We start from the raw sequence: 20,661 nt of genomic DNA, 5'->3' as shown, positions 1-20,661 counted from the left end.
GGTACCTTGCACACGCTGAAGCTTCCCAGTACCTACAGAAGCAAAACAGCCCCAAAGCATGATTGACCCCCCGCCATGCTTCACAGTAGGCAAGGTGATCTTGCCTTGTTCTTCCTCCTCCAAACATAGCTTTGATCCATGGGCCCAAACAGTTCTAATTTTGTTTCATCAGTCCACAGAACACTATCCCAAAACTTCTGTGGTTTGTCCACATGACTTTTGGCATACTGCAGTCGACTCTTCTTATTCTTTGGGGACAGCAAGGGGGTGTCATTATGTTTACCATGTAGAGTAGAGTTTAATAAAAAAACATAAAGCCATGTGTGATGGGTTCTCTGAGTTCACGCTCACAAACGGGTCACTTACAGTTGTGTTCAAAATTATTCAACCCCCAATGCTGTAAATGGTTTTAGGGAATTTAGTGTACATTTGTAATTGTATTCAGAATGAAATCCTACAAGGACTTCTTAAAGAACCATATGCAACTAAAATGACATCAATTAGTTTTGTAATACAGTAGTAAATGTTTCTTTTGTGAATTCTTCATTGACATAATTATTCAACCCCTTAAAGACTACCACTCTGAAGAACAGAGGTTCAATTAAGTGTTTTCAATCAGGTATTGAAAACTCCTGTTTATATCAGGGAGCAGCAATAAAGCCTAATAAGCACCAATTAGGCAGCTTTAAAATGACTGTGATACTCAGCTCCTTCTAGACATTTACTGGTGTGGTTACAAACATGGTGAGGTCAAGAGAATGGTCCAGGAAGACAAGAGAACAGTTGATTACTCTTCACTGGAAGGGCAATGGCTATAAGAAGATTGCAAAGATGTTAAACATACCAAGAGACACCATAGGAAGCATCATTCGCAAATTCAAGGCAAAGGGCACTTTTGAAACGCTACCTGGTCGTGGCAGAAAGAAGATGCTGACTTCGGCTGCTGTGCGCTACCTGAAGCGTGGAGTGGAGAAAAGTCCCCGTGTGACTGCTGAGGAACTGAGAAAAGATTTGTCAGATGTGGGTACTGAAGTTTCTGCTCGGACAATACGGCGCACCCTGCGTAATGAAGGCCTCCATGCCAGAACTCCCAGGCGCACCCCTTTGCTGTCCCCAAAGAATAAGAAGAGTCGACTGCAGTATGCCAAAAGTCATGTGGACAAACCACAGAAGTTTTGGGATAGTGTTCTGTGGACTGATGAAACAAAATTAGAACTGTTTGGGCCCATGGATCAAAGCTATGTTTGGAGGAGGAAGAACAAGGCAAGATCACCTTGCCTACTGTGAAGCATGGCGGGGGGTCAATCATGCTTTGGGGCTGTTTTGCTTCTGTAGGTACTGGGAAGCTTCAGCGTGTGCAAGGTGCCATGAAATCTCTTCAGTACAAGGAGATATTGGATGACAATGTGATGCAGTCCGTCACAAACCTGAGGCTTGGAAGACGTTGGACCTTTCAACAGGACAATGATCCCAAGCATACCTCCAAGTCCACTAGAGCATGGTTGCAGATTAAAGGCTGGAACATTTTGAAGTGGCCATCGCAGTCACCAGACTTAAATCCGATTGAGAACCTCTGGTGGGACTTAAAGAAAGCAGTTGCAGTGCGCAAGCCTAAGAATGTGACTGTACTGGAGGCTTTTGCCCATGATGAATGGGCGAAGATACCCGTATATCGCTGCAAGACACTTGTGTCAAGCTATGCGTCACGTTTAAAAGCTGTTATAACTGTAAAAGGATGTTGTACTAAGTACTAAGATTGAATGTCACTTGGGGGTTGAATAAAACTGATAATGATGTGAGCTCAGAAAAGACATTTGTGGTTATTTCATTATAAATGTTATGTTATATTTGTCTGACCTACACGTGCCTCTTTGATTTAATTGTAAGCAGGATGACTGAATGATCATAATCAATGTCAAACCGACCAAAACAATCAATTTCAGTGGGGGTTGAATAATTTTGAACACAACTGTAAACTTAGTTATGGACATAGTATGATGCATGCTATGTTTTTATAACATAGCTCATAGGGAATTCAAAGCGGAGTAGTTACATATGAAACAGGCAAGTCTTTGAGCTGTGAACCATCCCAACGTATGAATGCATCAAATGAACCCTAAATCAAAACTGGTATATCTAACAGTTACAGACTATTTAAAATGGCACGAGCGCCAACAAACAACCTAGAAATTTAGATTAATTTACAGAAAAGCATAGCTTAAATCACTTAAGTTCCTATTTTTCAGAGAAGTTTCTCTGGTTAGCCTAAGATGTTAAGTTAGAGATGAGACAGAGACCTATCAGCAATGCTTTGAAGCCTATGAGTCGTAAATATCCTACATAGAAACAAAATGGGTTATCACACTCTCGGTGAGAGTTCAAAACCTAAAACCAGACCCATGGAGCCAGGCTAGCTAAGGTCTTCTGATGATGGTCTCTAGAAACCAGGACAAAAAGGAGTGAGGGGGTTTTTAGCTTTCCTCTCAATGATCCAGTCACTACACCAGCGTCTTTTTCTGCTCGCACCAGCGTCATTTTCTGCAGCTCAGAGGAGTTAGGACTTAAGCCGCAAGTGGGCCGTACAAACCTCCAGAGTAGTTAAAAGTGAAAGTGAAAAAGTGAAGTGAAAGGGACCTATTTGTCAGATATGGTGACCTATACACAAAATGTGACCTCTGCATTTAACCCATCCAGAGTAGTGAACACACACACTGCAAAAAGTGAACACATGTAAACCCGGAGCAGTGGGCAGTTATCACTGCAGCGACCGGGGAGCAAGTAGGGGTAAGGTGCCTAGCTCAAGGCCAGCTCAGTTGATACTCACCGTCCCTGAGAATTGAACCAGCAACCTTCTAGTTACATTTTATTACTAGTTTTGTCAATTTTTAATAGCAGTTTTGTTATGTGGTTAACAAGACTTTTATTTTGACGACGGACTTTAAAGTTGACGGCTTTATTTCTTTTTAAACTATATTATTTCTTTTTAATGTTTTCATTACTGTCTCTACCTCCTTCCATCACCGCGTGAAAATCCAACCCACGTGCGGCTTTAGCTCCCCCAACTTTCTGTTCATAATAAAGGCATAATCCTTTTAATCTCTGTTTTCTCTTTTATACACACATTTGATTAAATATTTCACTCCAATTATAGGAGTTACGCATTCAAGTGACGTCTAAAAGTTAAACAAAAAGTAAAGATAATTTTCTAAAGCATTGCTGCTTTTAAACATTTTCCTGTGTCATGTTGCGCGTTTTTAATGTTGGAATGACAGCGAGGAGTGAGAGGTCCTCATAAACTTAATTGCAGAACTATATAAATTATATATAATGTATATAAAATATTTCTAGCGAGATAAATGATCAATGCACACTTATTATTGAGGACACTGCTCTGTACGGTGGTGGAGCGGCCCATTAGTTCATAATTATGTGTCGTACCGTTACGTGAATGGAAATATGCACATGGAAATTATATGCAGAAAACGTTATGCGTAGTTAAACTAGGCGTTGTAGCTCCATGGTTATGTCGGGGAGGATACACGTACGCAGAGTCTTCCCCTAGCTGGGATTTATGAACGGAATTATATGCGCAGGTTCTGACGAAGGCATGGTTTTATAAATCTTAAAACTTTTGTGCGCATGCACGCAAAATCTATTTTTGTGCGTGCGCACACTTTAATGGTGAGATCTCCTCAAAGTTTTATATATGACACTCCACGGAATGGGTAACATCTGTTGGATATAACTAGTCAAAATTAATAAAAAATTTTCTCAGAAACTTATTTAATTTTTTACATGGTTTTAAAATGGAAGATGGATGGTAACAGGACTGAAAGTAACAGGACTGAGTTTTAGCCTAGAGTTTACAAATACATGAAATATAGTAATTTTCAAAAATATATATTTTAAATAAAATTATAACTATGTAATTGAGATCGACCTTTTCCAGTCATAGCTAAAATATCATAACATATACAGTACAAAAAAAAGAAAATGAGGACATTTGGTTTTGTTATTCACATGGCCTTCAGAAGACAAACATGATTAAACTTCCTGCTAAAAATGTCTTGTGGTACATTGTATGTTTTTCAGAGGTGAGGATGTGTTTGGGTAACAGCTGAGTGAAAACTTGGGGACAAGAGATATTGTGTAATATATCTAAAATACTATACATTTTTTATGAGAAAAATAAACATAGAAGGAATATGGAATTTCACAAAATTTGCAAAAACAAACCTTTATATTTCACGGTAAGGTATAATGACAGTGGGGCCATAACAAATGGTATTTTTCAGTGTTCTTGGCATCTAGCTTTTAACTGCATGATATAGACATGGTATTAACTTATTTATAGCCTATCTTTTTATTTATCATTTAATTGATATATTGTTAGTTCGTATCAAATTAATTCATATATTAGTTTGTATCATAACCATGGTTATTTTGAAGTAAGGATAAGAGATCTGCAGAGCGCACCAATAACTTGGGAAAAGTTTTTTTTTTTCTTTTGACCTTATTTATTACTTATATAAATCCACATTACATTAACAGCAACATTACATTAACGGAAACGAAATAACAAGGGACTTTTACAAAGGACCGTAACCAAAGTTACTGCGTCACTGTCTCCATGGAAACATAACAACAAACCCCTGCTGTATTTGACCGGTACAGTGTAATTGACTTTCGTCATCCCTTACGATAATCTTAATTTCTTTTTACTTTCATGGCGTTTCTAATAATAATTATTGAATTTACTCATTTTAAGGTGATTGATTACAGAAGTCTCGTGAGTTTTTGTCACTAACGCTTCAAATGGTAAGTGTCGCTTTAACCCACCCACGTAGTCTACATTGTAAGGTGGGCAAAAAGCTATAGTGTTTCTCTGTTTTTGAAGCCTCAAAGTGGGGTATCCTCATCTGCGAAGCTGTCTGGCAGCAGCGCTTTCTCTCGCCGCTATCGCACACGAGCCCTCACCTCTAACGTGGAAGAGAGCCTCTTCGGGACTCCGAAACAGGTATATATACGCGTAGTGTAATGCCATATCGAAGGCATACCTCAAGATACAAGTAAATTTGGCGGTTTAATGCTTTTGTTCAGCATGCGGCAAAAAAGGATGTAGCTGAAGGTCCCAGCACGAGGTCACGGTCACTGACTCGCTCTGCTCCTGCCAGATCAGAGACTGTGCGCATCATCACTAAAGATCTCATCAGGGACCTCAGGCAAGTATTAAACCGCCTTTTTACTTTATTAAAGTGAATATAGTTGTGTATTGATGTTCTGAAGTGTATTTAGTGCAGTTTATTAAGTCGCATTAAAGTTCCAGTGAAATAAAATTTATAGTAAACTACGTTTATAGTAAATAGCTTATCATTGTGGGTCATTTTCTTTTTAAAATCCCTGTTCCCTCATAATCTTGAGTTAAAATCTGAAAATGCACTGAAATGACTATTCATCTGAAATGACGTAAATTAAATGGCTTCTAACTCCTCCCCTTCAAATGTCAGTCTGCTGCCAGTTTCATTTCAATATCAATGCAACTGCTGTTTATACATATTCAATCAATTCTTAGTGAAAACGCAAGCCACGCCCACTCATTTTCTCCTTAGAAATTCCTTTTCAGTTGGAAATGTGTGAGAATACGGAAGTAAAAACGATTGCATCTTCCGGTTCACGGGGACTAAATAAATATGAGATAATGTCAGTATCGGTTTGTCTGTGTGACATTGTAAGACAGCTTGTAGATCTGTTATGCGTTTTATTGAATTTTATTTAATTTAGTGTATATGGCATGGTCTACTGTAGGCTACTGACTGATATTTGTTTTAAACAGAATCCCGAGCAAAGACCCATCGGGGCAGTCTGTCATTCTCTCTGCTGCTGAGTTCAAGAGAATAATAGCCGAGTCATATGTTGCTAGTGAAGATGAGAAGGTGGCTGTACAAGAGGCCCAACGCAAAGCCCGTGAAGACGCCATGGTGAGAAACTAACCATTTCAACTGTACTTGAGCCTGGGGACACATCTATAGGTGCAGAATGCAATTTCTGATAAGCGTTGGCGATATATGAAACAAGCAAACCCCTACCCAAAAAACATACTCCTGCTTTCATTATACTGCATTCAAAATAACAACTGCTTACTCACTCTCTTCTCCCCAATAATAACCGTACAAGCATTTTGTTGTTATAGATAATTTTATGTGCAAACTGATCCGATTCACTTTGTTTATTCTCGTATTTACAATATTTGGTCTTTAACATTCACAAACACACACACACACACACAGAACAGACATCTAGCAAATATCCACAAATTGGTTGTTTGGGTGTTAATTGTAATTTTTAACAACATTTAAATTGCTTGATCCACCTGTAACAGCTGTCAGGCCAATAATATTTTTGGGTTGTGATAGTTGTGTAGTGTGCTGCATGTGTTGGGGAGTAGATAACTAGCGACGCTAATAATTTTCACTACATTTTTCAGTTGCTTAATGGTAGCTCAACTACTTTTTAAACAGTGTAGCTTTTCCAGTAGTTAATTACTTTTTTAAGAAAGTAGCGGTGTAGCGCGACCAAAAGCTACAGTCCGTTCTGCCGTCCCAATTTGCATACTATCCTTCCTTAATACTATTCAAAATAGAACTAGTATGTCGCAAATCATAGTATGCTGAAATTATTATTCTCAAAGTACCCGGATGATCTACTGTTTCCGGTGAAAATTTGAAATGTGAATCCATGGACACTTAACGACTGATATTACCCACAACTCACCGCGATACGGCAGAGTTTTATTAACACTACATTGCATTAATCAAATTAAATAAAATATAATTCGCTAAATTACTAAGCATAATTGTAAGCATACAGTAACTCTACATACAAAATAATAAATACTTAAATGCAAGGTAGAGCTGCATTTTGATTTTCGTGACATTTAAGGATCACAGTGTCATCTAGTCTTAACCATACTGTAGTGGAGTCTGTGAAGAATCTTAAATTGAATTAAACCTAAGCGAGATCAAGAAGTTGTCCCGTTAACTCGGAGTAATGCCTTGTTCCAGGTTGCGTCTGATATATCCACTCCAGTCTTTTTTTAATGTTAGATTGTAAAAAATAAAAAAGTAGTTTAGAAGAAACTAGCTACTTTTTTACAGTAACTTGTAGTGTAGCTAACTACTTTTTCAGATGGGCAGCTAATCTGACACTTAACTACTTTTATTCATGAGTAGCTTGTAGCTTATCTAACTACAATTTTAAAGCATCTTCCCCAACACCGTCTAAAAGGTTGTAGTCTGTAACCGAATGAGTCCATGCCAGTCATACAAATTTGGGTAATAATTGCGACCAATGACAGTTTGTGCTTCTGTCTGAAATGTCTCAAACTAGAAGTTGGCCCAGTCAGTGATTAAGTGAGAGGACTGAGTTCAGTTGTCGAACACTGTATTTTGTGTGTCCCCGGGTGAAAGAGGTTATGACTAAATTTATTTTGTAACTTTAGTCTTACTGAGCTTACACAGTGAAGAAATTTGAACAGAGCCATTTCAGTTTTTTACTTTTTTGGAAAGCGGGCAGTTTAGGAAGGAAATACCAATAAATTCAGTAAAGGCCTTTGGAGTTATGCAAGCAGCTTGGCAACACCAATTTGGCTGTCACACAGATACGCTTTAAAATTTCTGTCATTAACCCAAAACAGAGCTCTAGAATACATTTGTGAGGTGATGGATGTGTGCATATTTATACAAACTGAAATATTAGATAATTTTAAAGAATCCTTATAAACATTTTAACAAGTTTGAAGTCTTTGAAGTGTTTATTAGGCTATTTATTGAATATGATGAGGTTATGCTAGGGTAACACCAACTCAAAACTTCGGGGTTTTTTTTAAATAATAGTTCTTCCAAAAACAATATTATTTCACCCCTTTGTTATATAAAAGCCATGACTTTTCTTTTAGTGGAACAAAAATACATTTTTCCCCCTTAACTCCAAACCAAAAAAAAACTAATTAGTATTATTAGCTGCACTCATTACAAATATAAAGCAGTCAGTCATACTTCCTTAGGAAATGCTTATCTAGTTGTCATTGCTGTATCAGGATGCTGCAGAGCAGAGAAAGGCAGAGATGCGCCAAGCGGACCTGTCTCGGCAGAAGAACCAAAACCTAAGTGAGCTGGAAGCAGAGGCAAGGGACCGTGCCCAGTACCTGCTGGAACGGGCCAACTCCCTGAGAATGGAACAAGAGGATGAAGTCAAGAAGCTCAGTGAGGTATATTGAATGCATTATTAATTTAGATCATATCAATTTATTAAGTTTATATCAAGTTTATTTATTTAAATATTTAACCATTTATTCTCTCTTTAAATTTTTTTACCACCTTCACTCAATAATAGCCCATATATACATTTACATGTACATTTAGCCATTTGGCAGACGCTTTTATCCAAAGCGACTTACATTGCTTTATCCTATACGTTTTACATAGGTATTTGCAATCCCCTGGGATCGAACCCACAACCTTGCGTTGTTAACGCTGCTCAATGCTCTTACCACTGAGCTACAGGAAAGCTGCAAACTGTATATAATAGTCCTTGTATTGCTGCAGTTGATCCGGCAGGTGCAGTGCCAGGTTGTGCGGGATGCTCAGATTCAGGAGAAGCAGCAGAACGTCTCGCAGTGGATTGATGAGGAGAAGAGACTGGATGCCATGATGGAGGTGGAACGGCTCCGGGCCCTTGAAACTCAGGAGGAAATCGAAGATCTCCGCAGACAGCAGAGGATTCAGTAAGGATGCTTACGTTTGGTTTTATATGTAGCTTTATACTCTGTATGTCCATGAGTGAGCTCTGTGTTTGATGGATACGTTTATCTAAGGGGTAAGCTGTGTATCGTAGACCAGATGCAAAAGCGTCTGGAGGAAAAACTGCTACAGGAGGAGGTGAAGGAGCAGGAAGGTCAGCATATGCTGGAGAACGTTGAACGGATGCATGTGGAGGAACTAAAGGTACATGCATGCTGTCAAATGTGGTTTTATATCTTCTGTGATTGGTTTTGTGAGACACCAGTTTGCAGTTGTCTGTCTTTGATGTTATCACAGGCCATTGAGAGAAAGAAAGAAGACCAGAGGAAACTACTTCAGGAGATCCAGAAGATAAATGAAGGCAATCTTGTTACTAAAGAGCAAAAGAAGGAAGAGGAAAGATTAGCAGATTTGCGGGCCGCAGAGTATACAAAAAAGAAACTGGTGAGAAAAGTCTAACGTCTGCAAAGGATTGCACAAAAAGTGTGGTGGGATTTGCAGCCTTTAAGGAGTTTGTGCTACAGAACAATTTGAAAACTCCTCCAACTACAATCCGGACAAAAATGTCTAGTTCAACTTCAGATCAGTGATGCCCTTTTGGTTCGGGTCACAGTTAGGTAATGAGGAAGAAGTAGATTCGATATAGCTCAATACCAGGAGCAAAAGTTGATATTTATCTAAAATTAAAGTAATACATGGAAAGTTCACCATACATGGCCATGCTTGTTCGGCCGCACAAACATTATCCTATAATGTTAGAAATGTAAAATACTGATTACAGTCCATCCTTCACAGTCTATGCAGCTATCGTGAGTAACATTGCAATTCAATTGATAACTGAATATGATGACATAGTAACGTTATAGAACCAGTTTCACTGTAGTTGAATGTGGGTGTAACAGCTCCAAAGTGGAAAAACAGCATAGGAAAACAGTTATAATTTATGATTCATAATGCATCTTGCGCATGCAAAAATGTCATTTGGGTGCAGATAAATCCCATTTGCAGCTGCTCTATCTTATCTTAGATGTGTATGATGCACATAAATCTTAGGAACAAGCGGCTGAGTACGAAGCCGAACAGATACGAATAAAGAAAGAAAAAGAGAAGGAGGTGGCACGACTGAGAGCACTACAGGAAAGAAACAGAGACCACAAGGCTGAGCAGGTAAAAGCTTTAAAGTCGTCAGTGGTCCTATAGGTAAAACATGAAATAACTGATGCATTTAAGACCTTAATTATTGTATTTAAGGGAGTGTCTTTTTCAGGCCATTTAAATGTGTTTTTCTCTGAACTATGAGGATGAGATTCGGGCTAGGAGGAACCAGGAAGCAGCTGCAAGAGAATGGAGAAAAAAGGAGAAAGAGGAGATGAAAAGAATGCAGGAAGAGGAAGATAGGCTGAAGGTTGCACGTTTGGAGCAGGTGACTCATAAAGAACACTTGCTGTCCATTCAGGCTGCCCGGGAGAGAGCTGAGTTTGAGAGGGTCCTGAGGTAAAAGCATCACCACCACACCCATGTGTCTGATGGGTTTCTATAAACGTTAGTAAAGTGTAGAGGTTCATTACAGCACATTTTGTTGTTGTAACTAAGGCTCAGTGGCTCACCTTTGCAATTATTATTGCTCACATGTGGTTCTAGCTTCCCTGCCAAAAAGAAATCAAAAACCACATCAGACAATTCAGTTAAAATTCCAGCCCACACAGGAAGTTTTGGTTTTCCGGAGATACATTTTATTACGCACATTCAGGAAAGAATGACAAATGTCATGAAAATAATTCATCCATTTTTTAGGGCGCAGCAGGAGCTTATTGAGAAAGATCGTGAAAAAGAACAGCAGAAACATCAGCAGACTCACAGGCATGCCAAGGCCGTGAGGCAGCAGATTCGGGAGCGAGAGCTGCAGGCCATAGGTCAACGGAGAGAGATGTTCCGTGAGGGAGAGCGGCTGGAGGAAGAGGCGCGTAATCGCAGGGCACGGCTAAACGAGATTAAAGAAAAGAAGCTGAGGGAACTCAAGTATGTCTGGAAAAATACCAAAAAATACTATGTGAACAGGCGTATAGGAATTATAAATAAACAATTTCTTAGCAATTTGTTTAACAAGTCATGACCACCTTGCCCAATTGTCATTTTTTACATAATGTACATTTTCCACTAAGTTTGACAACAAGAAAGTAAACGAATATTTTTTGTATTTTTTATCAATAAATGTTTAGTTTAACAGGCTATATTTGAACAATATTTAAATGTTTGTTTTTTACTTAAAATTATTGTAATAATTACAGTTGTGTTCAAAATTATTCAACCCCCAATGCTGTAAATGGTTTTAGGGAATTTAGTGTACATTTGTAATTGTATTCAGAATGAAATCCTACAAGGACTTCTTAAAGAACCATATGCAACTAAAATGACATCAATTAGTTTTGTAATACAGTAGTAAATGTTTATTTTGTGAATTCTTCATTGACATAATTATTCAAGCCCTTAAAGACTACCACTCTGAAGAACAGAGGTTCAATGAAGTGTTTTCAATCAGGTATTGAAAACTCCTGTTTATATCAGGGAGCAGCAATAAAGCATAATAAGCACCAATTAGGCAGCTTTAAAATGACTGTGATACTCAGCTCCTTCTAGACATTTACTGGTGTGGTTACAAACATGGTGAGGTCAAGAGAATGGTCCAGGAAGACAAGAGAACAGGTGATTACTCTTCACTGGAAGGGCAATGGCTATAAGAAGATTGCAAAGATGTTAAACATACCAAGAGACACCATAGGAAGCATCATTCGCAAATTCAAGGCAAAGGGCACTGTTGAAACGTTACCTGGTCGTGGCAGAAAGAAGATGCTGACTTTGACTGCTGTGCGCTACCTGAAGCGTAGAGTGGAGAAAAGTCCCCGTGTGACTGCTGAGGAACTGAGAAAAGATTTGTCAGATGTGGGTACTGAAGTTTCTGCTCAGACAATACGGCGCACCCTGCGTAATAAGGCCTCCATGCCAGAACTCCCAGGCGCACCCCCTTGCTGTCCCCAAAGAATAAGAAGAGTCGACTGCAGTATGCCAAAAGTCATGTGGACAAACCTGAGAAGTTTTGGGATAGTGTTCTGTGGACTGATGAAACAAAATTAGAACTGTTTGGGCCAATGGATCAACGCTATGTTTGGAGGAGGCCTATGAAGAAAAGAACACCTTGCCTACTGTGAAGCATGGCGGGGGGTCAATCATGCTTTGGGGCTGTTTTGCTTCTGCAGGTACTGGGAAGCTTCAGCATGTGCAAGGTACCATGAATTCTCTTCAGTACCAGGAGATATTGGATGACAATGTGATGCAGTCCGTCACAAACCTGAGGCTTGGAAGACGTTGGACCTTTCAACAGGACAATGATCCCAAGCATACCTCCAAGTCCACTAGAGCATGGTTGCAGATTAAAGGCTGGAACATTTTGAAGTGGCCATTGCAGTCACCAGACTTAAATCCGATTGAGAACCTCTGGTGGGACTTAAAGAAAGCAGTTGCAGTGCGCAAGCCTAAGAATGTGACTGAACTGTAGGCTTTTGCCCATGATGAATGGGCGAAGATACCCGTAGATCGCTGCAAGGCACTTGTGTCAAGCTTTGCTTCACGTTTAAAAGCTGTTATAACTGTAAAAGGATGTTGTACTAAGTACTAAGATTGAATGTCACTTCGGGGTTGAATAAAACTGATAATGATGTGAGCTCAGAAAAGACATTTGTGGTTATTTCATTATAAATGTTATGTTATATTTTTCTGACCTACACGTGCCTCTTTGATTTAATTGTAAGCAGGATGACTGAATGATCATAATCAATGTCAAACCGACCAAAACAATCAATTTCAGTGGGGGTTGAATAATTTTGAACACAACTGTATGTAATGTAATGATGATACTGTACAGTATTTTCACAGTATGTCATAAATGTCCAAATACTGTATGTTATAGTAGAATTGGAGGTTGTGTATAGTTTTATTTGATATTTATTGGGAATTTTTCCACAAAATATAAACTTTTAATCATACAATGTAAACTCATTACTTGTCTCTATTCCCAATCATTTCAATAATGAAATTTTCTTTTTCACTTTTGATCACAGGGCAGCTGGGCTCTCAGAGAAATACTGCAAAGAAATGGAGCGTAAAGTTCGAGTTCTTCCTCCTTTGCTACACTGAGGAGTAACAAATCTGAGCAACTGTTAACAAAATCCAACAAAAAATAAAACAGATATTGTGTATCGCTCTGACATACAAGTAAATAAAGCTATTAGGAATAACACGTTTACTGTAAATTGTGATTTATGACTTTATGAATGATTTATTTTAAAAGCACACTGTCAAGGTAGAAAGTCACCTTTCTCATGACTTGGACCAGGACATTTTACCAGATTGTTTATTTTAATCAGATAGTCTAGACCAAACACCACAGGAATTATTGGTAGTTATAAATGTTTCCCTCATGTAGCCTGCTTACAGAAATTTAGACATTAAACAAAAATGTGTCTACACTATCAACTTCTCCGTTTTTCTGGATCCTTCTGTGAATGACTCAGTTTGACCAGACACACAGACGTCGCCACAACAATGTCAGAAATAAAGAAATGTAGGCCACCCAAACTTTCACTTATCTCTACCTAAATGGACAGATCTGGACCCTTTTGAAGCACCCTCCCTTGGCTTGGGTAAAAAAAATATACCAGAACTTATACTACAGTGCAAAGAGTGTCGAGAACATTAAGAGCAATGTAAAAAAAATAAAACTACATGCATATAAACCTCTGCGTTTCTTTTCACATTTTATGTAAACCATAATGCGTCCGCTAGATTTCATTAAAATTCGCTAGACAATGTGTGTGTTTTCTCAAATGCTTCCCCGGAAACGTTGATCGTTCCAGTCAGAGGTTCCAAGGAAGTCTGGAGACAAAAGCGAAAATCTTCCTTGTCATCAACAACAACTGTACAGTTGTACAGTAGAGTTATTTTTCTTCAATTTTGACTCACAAAGGTTGAGTGCACCGTCTGTGATCAGCATCGCTGAATATAAGCCAGCTGTCATCTTGTATTTCCGTGGCTTGTTTATTTTACATTAGCATGGCGAGTCGTGGCGAGTAAAATTGCGTGTTTTAAATATCTGTATCCGTTCTAGACAGCGATGGAGTCCCTGAATTTTGAGTCAGAAATGGAGGCAGACGGGCAAGGCAATTATTCCTTGTTTCCAGCTCTGGATAATATGACGAGCCTTTCTGGAACGACCGAGAGTCTAGATGCGTGAGTTACACAGACATGTGTGCCAGACAACTTCATCAATTGTAGCATTTTATTTATTAATAACGAATCGAATTTTAAATAATTGATCATGATCGTGTTTCTTTGACGTGTAGCTCTGTGCACGACGTAAATGCAATCGCACATAAATATGATAAACATCTGATATTAATGTTATCACTGTGTATAGTATCTAACTATTTTTTTAATAGATCTTGATGCTTAAAAAAGACATCACAGTATTAATAGCACATGATGTGCAAAGTATTTTATCAACATCGTGGTTATGATCACGAGGCAACATCTATGGCTTTATGGCCTTAAAATCTCAACATTTAAACTACTGTTTCTTTGCTATTTTTATGTCAACTAATATTAATACTATACTATAAACATAATACCTACAGATATCATCAATGTGGAAACAAGTTTGAAAATATGCATGTGGTCTCGTAACGTTGCTTTGATGTTTTCAGTGAAACCTCCAGTGAAGTTACAGACAAACCAAACCTCACTTGGCTTGACGCTGCTCAGGTAAACTTTTACAAATTACTGTGTTTATTTCACATACGTTTTGTGTAACTCGTTGCATGATGGGATGATTAGATGTATTTTTTCTCTCTGATGGTGTTTAGATTGTTCTGGAAGAGGCTGGACGCCCCATGCACATCAAGGAGATCAAACAGCGGATCATTGATCGAGGACTGGTGCAGTCAAAGTACAGAAACCATTTGAAAAATGATTTCCAGCTTAGTTTCTGTCTCTTCAAAACGGGGGACATGGTACTAAAAATGTATTTAGGTTTGTAATTTCTTTTCTTTTCACCATTCCTAGTGCAAAATCAAGCCTCGAGGCGGTCATGTATCGAGAGGTGAGATTCAATGTCACTCGATGTGTGTGATCTGTCTATCATTTACCACATGTTTTCCATCCCGTGATCATTTTGGTGTGCATTATTTTATTTGTATTACATTCTCTGACGGTTTATAGTGACAAATGTGGGAAAGAACTGCAAGGTCAGAGTAGCCTATTGATGAGTTAACACTCACAAGGAGACCATTGTGCTGAACGTAGGTTTCAGAATGAAGCTTTAGTGTCACGCTGTGTTACAGACACAGAAAGGGAGTCGACGCTTCAAGAGGATTGAGAGCAGAAACGGAGTTTTTGCCCTGTTGGTAAGTTCCTGTAATAAATACTCAGATTATGCTAAATTAGAGTTGGGGGAATCTAGAGACAGCTGTCAGTGTGTGAGATTCAATTTCACTTTACATTAAACTATATATATTATGTTGTTCATAAGAGTCTTATTGACTAGGTAAAATGTTCACATAGTATTGATTTTATAACTCATTTTTGGGGGTAGCCAAATTTCAGTAAATTTTCCAAGTGTGAAACTTTCCATGGGAATTAATGAAAAATAAACTGGAACTGTGCAAAATTGCAGGTTGGCCTATGAAAGGATTGAGTATAGTTAGAAAAACGGGAAAAGTTGCATTCGCAGTTGCATTTGTAGCCTTATCATCTTCAGATCACTGTTTTTCCGTTCATTTACCAACTTGGAATATTTCCAAAGTTCCCAGCTTGCTATTGAAAGTTTTTGTAAATTTACTGGAAATTTTCTGCACCTGCAACCCTACTCATCTTTTTTTAATTTGTCAGTCCATTTTTAGTTTACTTTTTGTATTTGAAGTCGGGATCAAAACAGCCACTGTCTCTGAAGTTATGGTCTAGTTGTTTGTATTTTGTGTAGTCAGCTTTAAAGGTGAAGTGTGGCAATTTTTAGGCAACCAGTGTTGCCAAATACACTGAAAATGGTTTTCTGAAAATCCTCTGATCTAAATAAACTAAAAGTGTGTGACAGCATAAGTTGCAATTCGTTTTTTAACCTAATACACTACAGCTTTGTCATGCTCATCTTTTCCAAAAACCTTGCTTGAAGGTGTTCCAAGTGAAAGCTCCTACCATCTGGTTGAGACAGATGTTGACAGTACCGTACTCAAATACACCGAACCTTGTTATACACTCATCAGAAATGGTCACCCATAGTCTTGCACATTAAACTGTGATGGGATAAAGTATTTTAACAAAATTACACACTTCACCTTTATATTGCATAACCCTATATTCTTATTTTTATGTAATTCAGTCATATTTTAATATAAGGTTGTATTTGTTAGCAGTAGAATGTGCATTAACTAACAATGATCAATAAAGTTTTCCGCATGTATTATTCCTAAGCTAATGTTAGTTAATGTCAGTACAGTTATTTATGGTTAGGGCTCATGGTGCTAATGTTTGATTTTAATGTATTAGTAACTCCGATGAATAAATGCTGCATAAATATTGTTTGTTGTTAGTTCATGATATCTTATACAGTTAGCTGATACAACTTTATTGTAAAGAGTTGCCACTATATTCTTCTGTTAAACATTTTGATTATTTGTAACTTGTGAATACAGACTGATGAAGAAAGACAGCAGGCACTGCAGTCATTCTCTGCCCAGTCGACCTTCTCAAGTTCAGGCTCTGGGTCATCCCTGGGTCCCGTACCATCCCCAACGAGTCACCCTGAGCCAAGACCCAAGGTCAAAAAAGCTCCTCGCAAGAGCCAAAATGAGAAGTACAGACTGAAAAACATCCATCTGCGCAAGGCTGCCCGTAACATGATTTTTGTAGGTATTTTTTGCCTTATGCAAACTTTGACAAGCATATTTATACAATCTTACCATGTAAAACCAATTTATCGGTGGTTTATTTACTCAGGAAAATGCAGCACTATATGATGAAATTGCTCACCTAGAAGAGAAGTTTGTCCGAGCAAAAGAGGAAAGGAGGTGGGTTGAATTTATCCCAGTGAAACTCACAGGAGCTGCTCAGTCCAGTTCGATAGTTTTGTAATACTTCATACAGTACATAAATGATAAGAGCACAGTTGTAAATCAAAAATGTGACCATTTAAATGTTAATACATTGTTTATAATCACTTGTATTACATTAAAACAGCTTTTCCGCTAAACTAGTGAACCAAAATAATTATAATTAATTATCAAAATAAGAAATTTTGTTTTTTGCAGAAGAAAGTTAAACGGGTTTGAAATGACCAGAGGGTGACTAATGGGTGACGGAATTTGTTTTTGGGTGAGAATAATTGTAGTTACACAAAACATATAACTCATTCACTTTCTTCCTTTAGGTTCCTTCTAAAATCTTTATTACAATATCAGTCTCTGGGTGAAGGTGAGTCAATCCCGACACCCAGCTGCAGTATACAGTCAGCGGCCACTTTAAGTTCCAGCACACCAGGGGGCGCTGTTCTCTCAGGGAGTCACAGCCAGGCATCTGGGCTCTCGGGACCTGATGATCTTTTAAAGAAACCCAAAAAAGAACGAAAAGAGAGAGGAAGGGAAGAATGTGAGTGTTTGAAACGACACAATCTCATCATAGTGTATTCTGGGTTACCTGTTTCCATAAAATTGTGATTTGCTTATTTCCTCTCAGTTATGAAGAAGATTTGTAAGAAGAGGAAGGTCACTGAGGGAGGAGTTCGCAAACTTGTGCAGCCCATCTCGCTGGACTCCTCCGGCAGGCCTGTCTTTCCCATTGTGCTCGGTGGACTCACAGTTTACAGCCTAGGGGAGGTCAGATAATCATCTCAGTCTTATTGTGAAAACCTATGGTGTAGACCAGGACATATGCGGCCCTCTGTTTTACTTAAATGTGTGGAAATGCAATATAACATGCATAACAATGTCTTTAGAGGTGTATAAAGATCTTACATCATGAAGTGTTATGTTTTAATTACCTTAGAGTGAGATATTTCTATCTACATACACCGCAGGTCCCCTTACATGGAATTCACCATGTTGTTTCTTAAGTAGCCCTAATCGGACTAACTGCTCTACAGAACGCATTTCGTAAATACTTATCTCCTTCGGCAAAGTTAAAACGTGACGTCATCTTAGTCTTGTGTCAGCCTCCGTAGTGCTTTGAAATAGAGAGGGGAAGTGGTGGAGTGAGCCTTTGTTTGTAATTCACAAACTCACCACCACTCGATGCCGCAAAATTTCATACACTGTTCCTTTTAACGTTTTATATACAACCTAATGAGTGAGGATGCATATCTAAAAGTCGTATTTCAGAGGATTTTTGGGGGGTAAATTCAAACATCGCTGTTATTGTTTTATTTATTTTTGGCAGTAAAATTTGGACAGTATATTTGAATGCTCCAAAATTGCTTATAACTTAAAAATAACTAAAAAAACACAGCTAAATAACAATAAAACAAAATAAAACATGATAACATAATAAAAAAACATGATTTTATGTTATCTCATTTGGGTACCAAACTTTTCAATTGATATTTTGTGTTTTTACATTTTGTGTATTAATGTTTTGTAGAAATCTAATTATAGCATGCCTCGTAGTTTACTGTGGTGTATGTGAGTTATTGAGTGTGTAATGATAGCATGTTCCAACTTGAGTGAAAAACGTTTTTGTTGTTTACGGCAGATCATCACAGACAGGGCTCTGTTTCACGATGAGACTGCGATCTATCCTGTGGGCTTCTGTAGCACCAGAGTATTCGCAAGCTTGAAGAACCCTGATCAGAAGTGCCTCTACACCTGCCAGATCAAAGACGGCAGCCAAGGACCACAGGTACACACATACACGTTTACAAGCATCTGTCAATTACATAACTGAGATTTAAGTGTGGTCAAAGATTAGTCTGTACTTGATGTATGAAGTCAAGCGAATCAAATCTCATTTTTGTTATGTATAGTTTGAGATTGCTCCAGAGGATGACCCACAGAATGCAATAGTGGCGTCATCAGCCCAAACCTGCCACGCAAACCTGCTGAAAGCTATTGTTTCTCGAAGGTAAAGTCCTGTAGAATTACGATTGCTATGAGTTTTAAGAAGGAATATCGACAAAGGTTCTAATCACATCACATGTTTTTTTTTGTCATTTAGAGGCAGACCCTTAACCAACATTGTTCCATCTGGAGCGGACTTTTTTGGTTTCTCTCACCCCACCATTCAGAACCTGATCCAGAGCTGTCCTGGAGCACGCAAGTGCAGCAAGTCAGTAGCAGTTGTTTTTATTCCGGGTGCCAGAATAAAATCAGATTAATATGTTTTGACAGTTGTTTTATTGCGTTCTTTAAAATGTTTTTATTCATGATTAATGGACCACTGCTCTAATAGCTCTGTCATGAAATCTCCATGTGACTGACATTGTCTCATTCTCTAACCGGTTTAGTTATCAGTGGGTGCGTTTTGAGGTATGTCGGCCAGGTGATGGACAGGTAGCACACGGCCTGTCTGAAGATGATGCAGCTGTGAACTTTGAGTCCTTCCAGCGATTGCAAAGCTGTGAAGAGATCCTGACCAATCAGAACCTCGCATCAGAACAGAGCGGAACAGGTCAGCCAATCGCAACAGAGCACAAAAACTGTGGGGCGTGATCTGCAGTCTTGAGTTGGGAATCTGGGACTTATTAAATAATTGCAATATAAAATAACATTAACGTAATATTCGACATAGATTTACAAGAATGTGTTATGGCTGTATATCAGCTCAACAGAAATCCTGTGTTTATGTGTGAAGAACGGGCTGATGCATAATATATAGTAGGACTTGAGTATTGATTGAAATGTGTTTGTTTTGCAGGCCGAACTCAACAGCCTAATGTGTCATCTCACCTGCTGAGCTCGACAGTCCTACAGACCAGTGCTGTCACAGCTCTCTCCAACACCTGAACACAACCAAACATACTAGGACAGCCTTTCATATTCGTTTGTAATGTGGAACTTTGCAGTATGCCAAATGAGAACTTTACTATTTGGATGATTTTCTGCATGTATAGAGAAATCGCAGTCTGTTGAGAATTGTGTGAATTAAATGAAACACTCAAAAGCTTCAAAAGGTTCTTGGAAGTCATGGAAGAACTTTTTTGTTCCATATATAACCTTCAACATTTGAAGAACATATTCGTTGTGGCGAATAAAGGTTCTTCGGATTATAAAAAGTAGGAAAGAGATGGTTCTTTGTGGAACTAGGATGGGTCTTTTATGGCATCCCTGTGAAGAACCATCATTTTTAAGAGTCTCATTCTCTATTGATATGTGCTGTATTTTTTTAAAGTGTGATTATTATATGTCTGCAAATCGCTGTAAAAGACTTTTGATAAAAGTTAAATAAATAATAAAACTAAGTTGTAAGTACATTCAATTCATTTGTTTATCCGGTTTTGTAGATCTCAAAATCCCAGACACATCTACTGCCACTGTATAACGCAAAACAATGAACACCCAAGCCTTCAGGCTTTTATTCTGCATTATGTGGGACGTCATGTATACGGTGAGAAGCAAACCTTGAGAAAGGCTCTCGAATGACAAAATTCGAAAAGAAATCTTTTTGACATGAAATACGTCTTGTGGCATTTGTAACACCATATCATTCGTCATGTGCGGTAAATGTAGTTACAGCAGGGTGAGATATCAGAACATATTGAAATATAGATAAGTTTCGTGCCCTTACAGATAGGTGGTAATAATTATCTTGTGGGAATCAGGAGACCGAG

The 20,661-nt window shown here is 38.3% G+C and overlaps 2 protein-coding genes across 3 annotated transcripts; both read left to right on the top strand.

The window, feature by feature from the left end:
• Positions 1-4,582: 4,582 nt before the first annotated feature.
• Positions 4,583-13,092, top strand: cfap45 (cilia and flagella associated protein 45). Its single transcript, XM_056766704.1, has 13 exons — positions 4,583-4,668; positions 4,769-4,818; positions 4,898-5,017; positions 5,101-5,222; positions 5,834-5,978; positions 8,096-8,266; positions 8,604-8,782; positions 8,873-9,002; positions 9,096-9,242; positions 9,852-9,965; positions 10,099-10,292; positions 10,593-10,817; positions 12,914-13,092. The coding sequence occupies exons 2-13, from the start codon at positions 4,816-4,818 to the stop codon at positions 12,987-12,989; spliced, it is 1,626 nt and encodes a 541-aa protein (XP_056622682.1). The 5' UTR covers positions 4,583-4,668; positions 4,769-4,815; the 3' UTR covers positions 12,990-13,092.
• A 138-nt stretch (positions 13,093-13,230) lies between these two features.
• tbrg1 (transforming growth factor beta regulator 1) lies at positions 13,231-20,304 on the top strand. Of its 2 annotated transcripts, XM_056766705.1 has the most exons (15): positions 13,231-13,818; positions 13,960-14,081; positions 14,555-14,612; positions 14,714-14,796; positions 14,913-14,949; positions 15,191-15,253; positions 16,538-16,750; positions 16,842-16,912; positions 17,272-17,489; positions 17,577-17,716; positions 18,588-18,734; positions 18,859-18,956; positions 19,050-19,160; positions 19,339-19,502; positions 19,749-20,304. In XM_056766705.1, exons 2-15 carry the CDS (start codon positions 13,966-13,968, stop codon positions 19,835-19,837), a joined length of 1,608 nt encoding a protein of 535 aa, XP_056622683.1. In that variant the 5' UTR covers positions 13,231-13,818; positions 13,960-13,965; the 3' UTR covers positions 19,838-20,304. The 2 variants fall into 2 exon arrangements, with proteins under 2 accessions (XP_056622683.1, XP_056622684.1); XM_056766706.1 differs by lacking the exon at positions 15,191-15,253 and having other exon boundaries at positions 13,231-14,081.
• Positions 20,305-20,661: the final 357 nt, after the last annotated feature.

The sequence above is a fragment of the Triplophysa dalaica genome, chromosome 14 (assembly GCF_015846415.1).
Source record: "Triplophysa dalaica isolate WHDGS20190420 chromosome 14, ASM1584641v1, whole genome shotgun sequence".
NCBI classification, from domain to species: Eukaryota; Metazoa; Chordata; class Actinopteri; order Cypriniformes; family Nemacheilidae; genus Triplophysa; species Triplophysa dalaica.
The sequence above is the reverse complement of the archived record's forward strand: the minus strand, read 5'-3'. Positions and strand labels throughout refer to the sequence as shown.

Excerpts from the sequence above, each read along its gene's own strand:
- cfap45 (XM_056766704.1), top strand. Across the intron at positions 9,003-9,095 it reads TGCATGTGGAGGAACTAAAG|GCCATTGAGAGAAAGAAAGA; the intron begins GTACATGCATGC and ends ATGTTATCACAG. Across the intron at positions 9,243-9,851 it reads AGTATACAAAAAAGAAACTG|GAACAAGCGGCTGAGTACGA; the intron begins GTGAGAAAAGTC and ends CATAAATCTTAG.
- tbrg1 (XM_056766705.1), top strand. The coding sequence starts at position 13,966 with ATGGAGTCCCTGAATTTTGAGTCAGAAATGGAGGCAGACGGGCAAGGC. Across the intron at positions 14,950-15,190 it reads AGGCGGTCATGTATCGAGAG|ACACAGAAAGGGAGTCGACG; the intron begins GTGAGATTCAAT and ends GCTGTGTTACAG. Across the intron at positions 18,957-19,049 it reads AAAGCTATTGTTTCTCGAAG|AGGCAGACCCTTAACCAACA; the intron begins GTAAAGTCCTGT and ends TTTGTCATTTAG.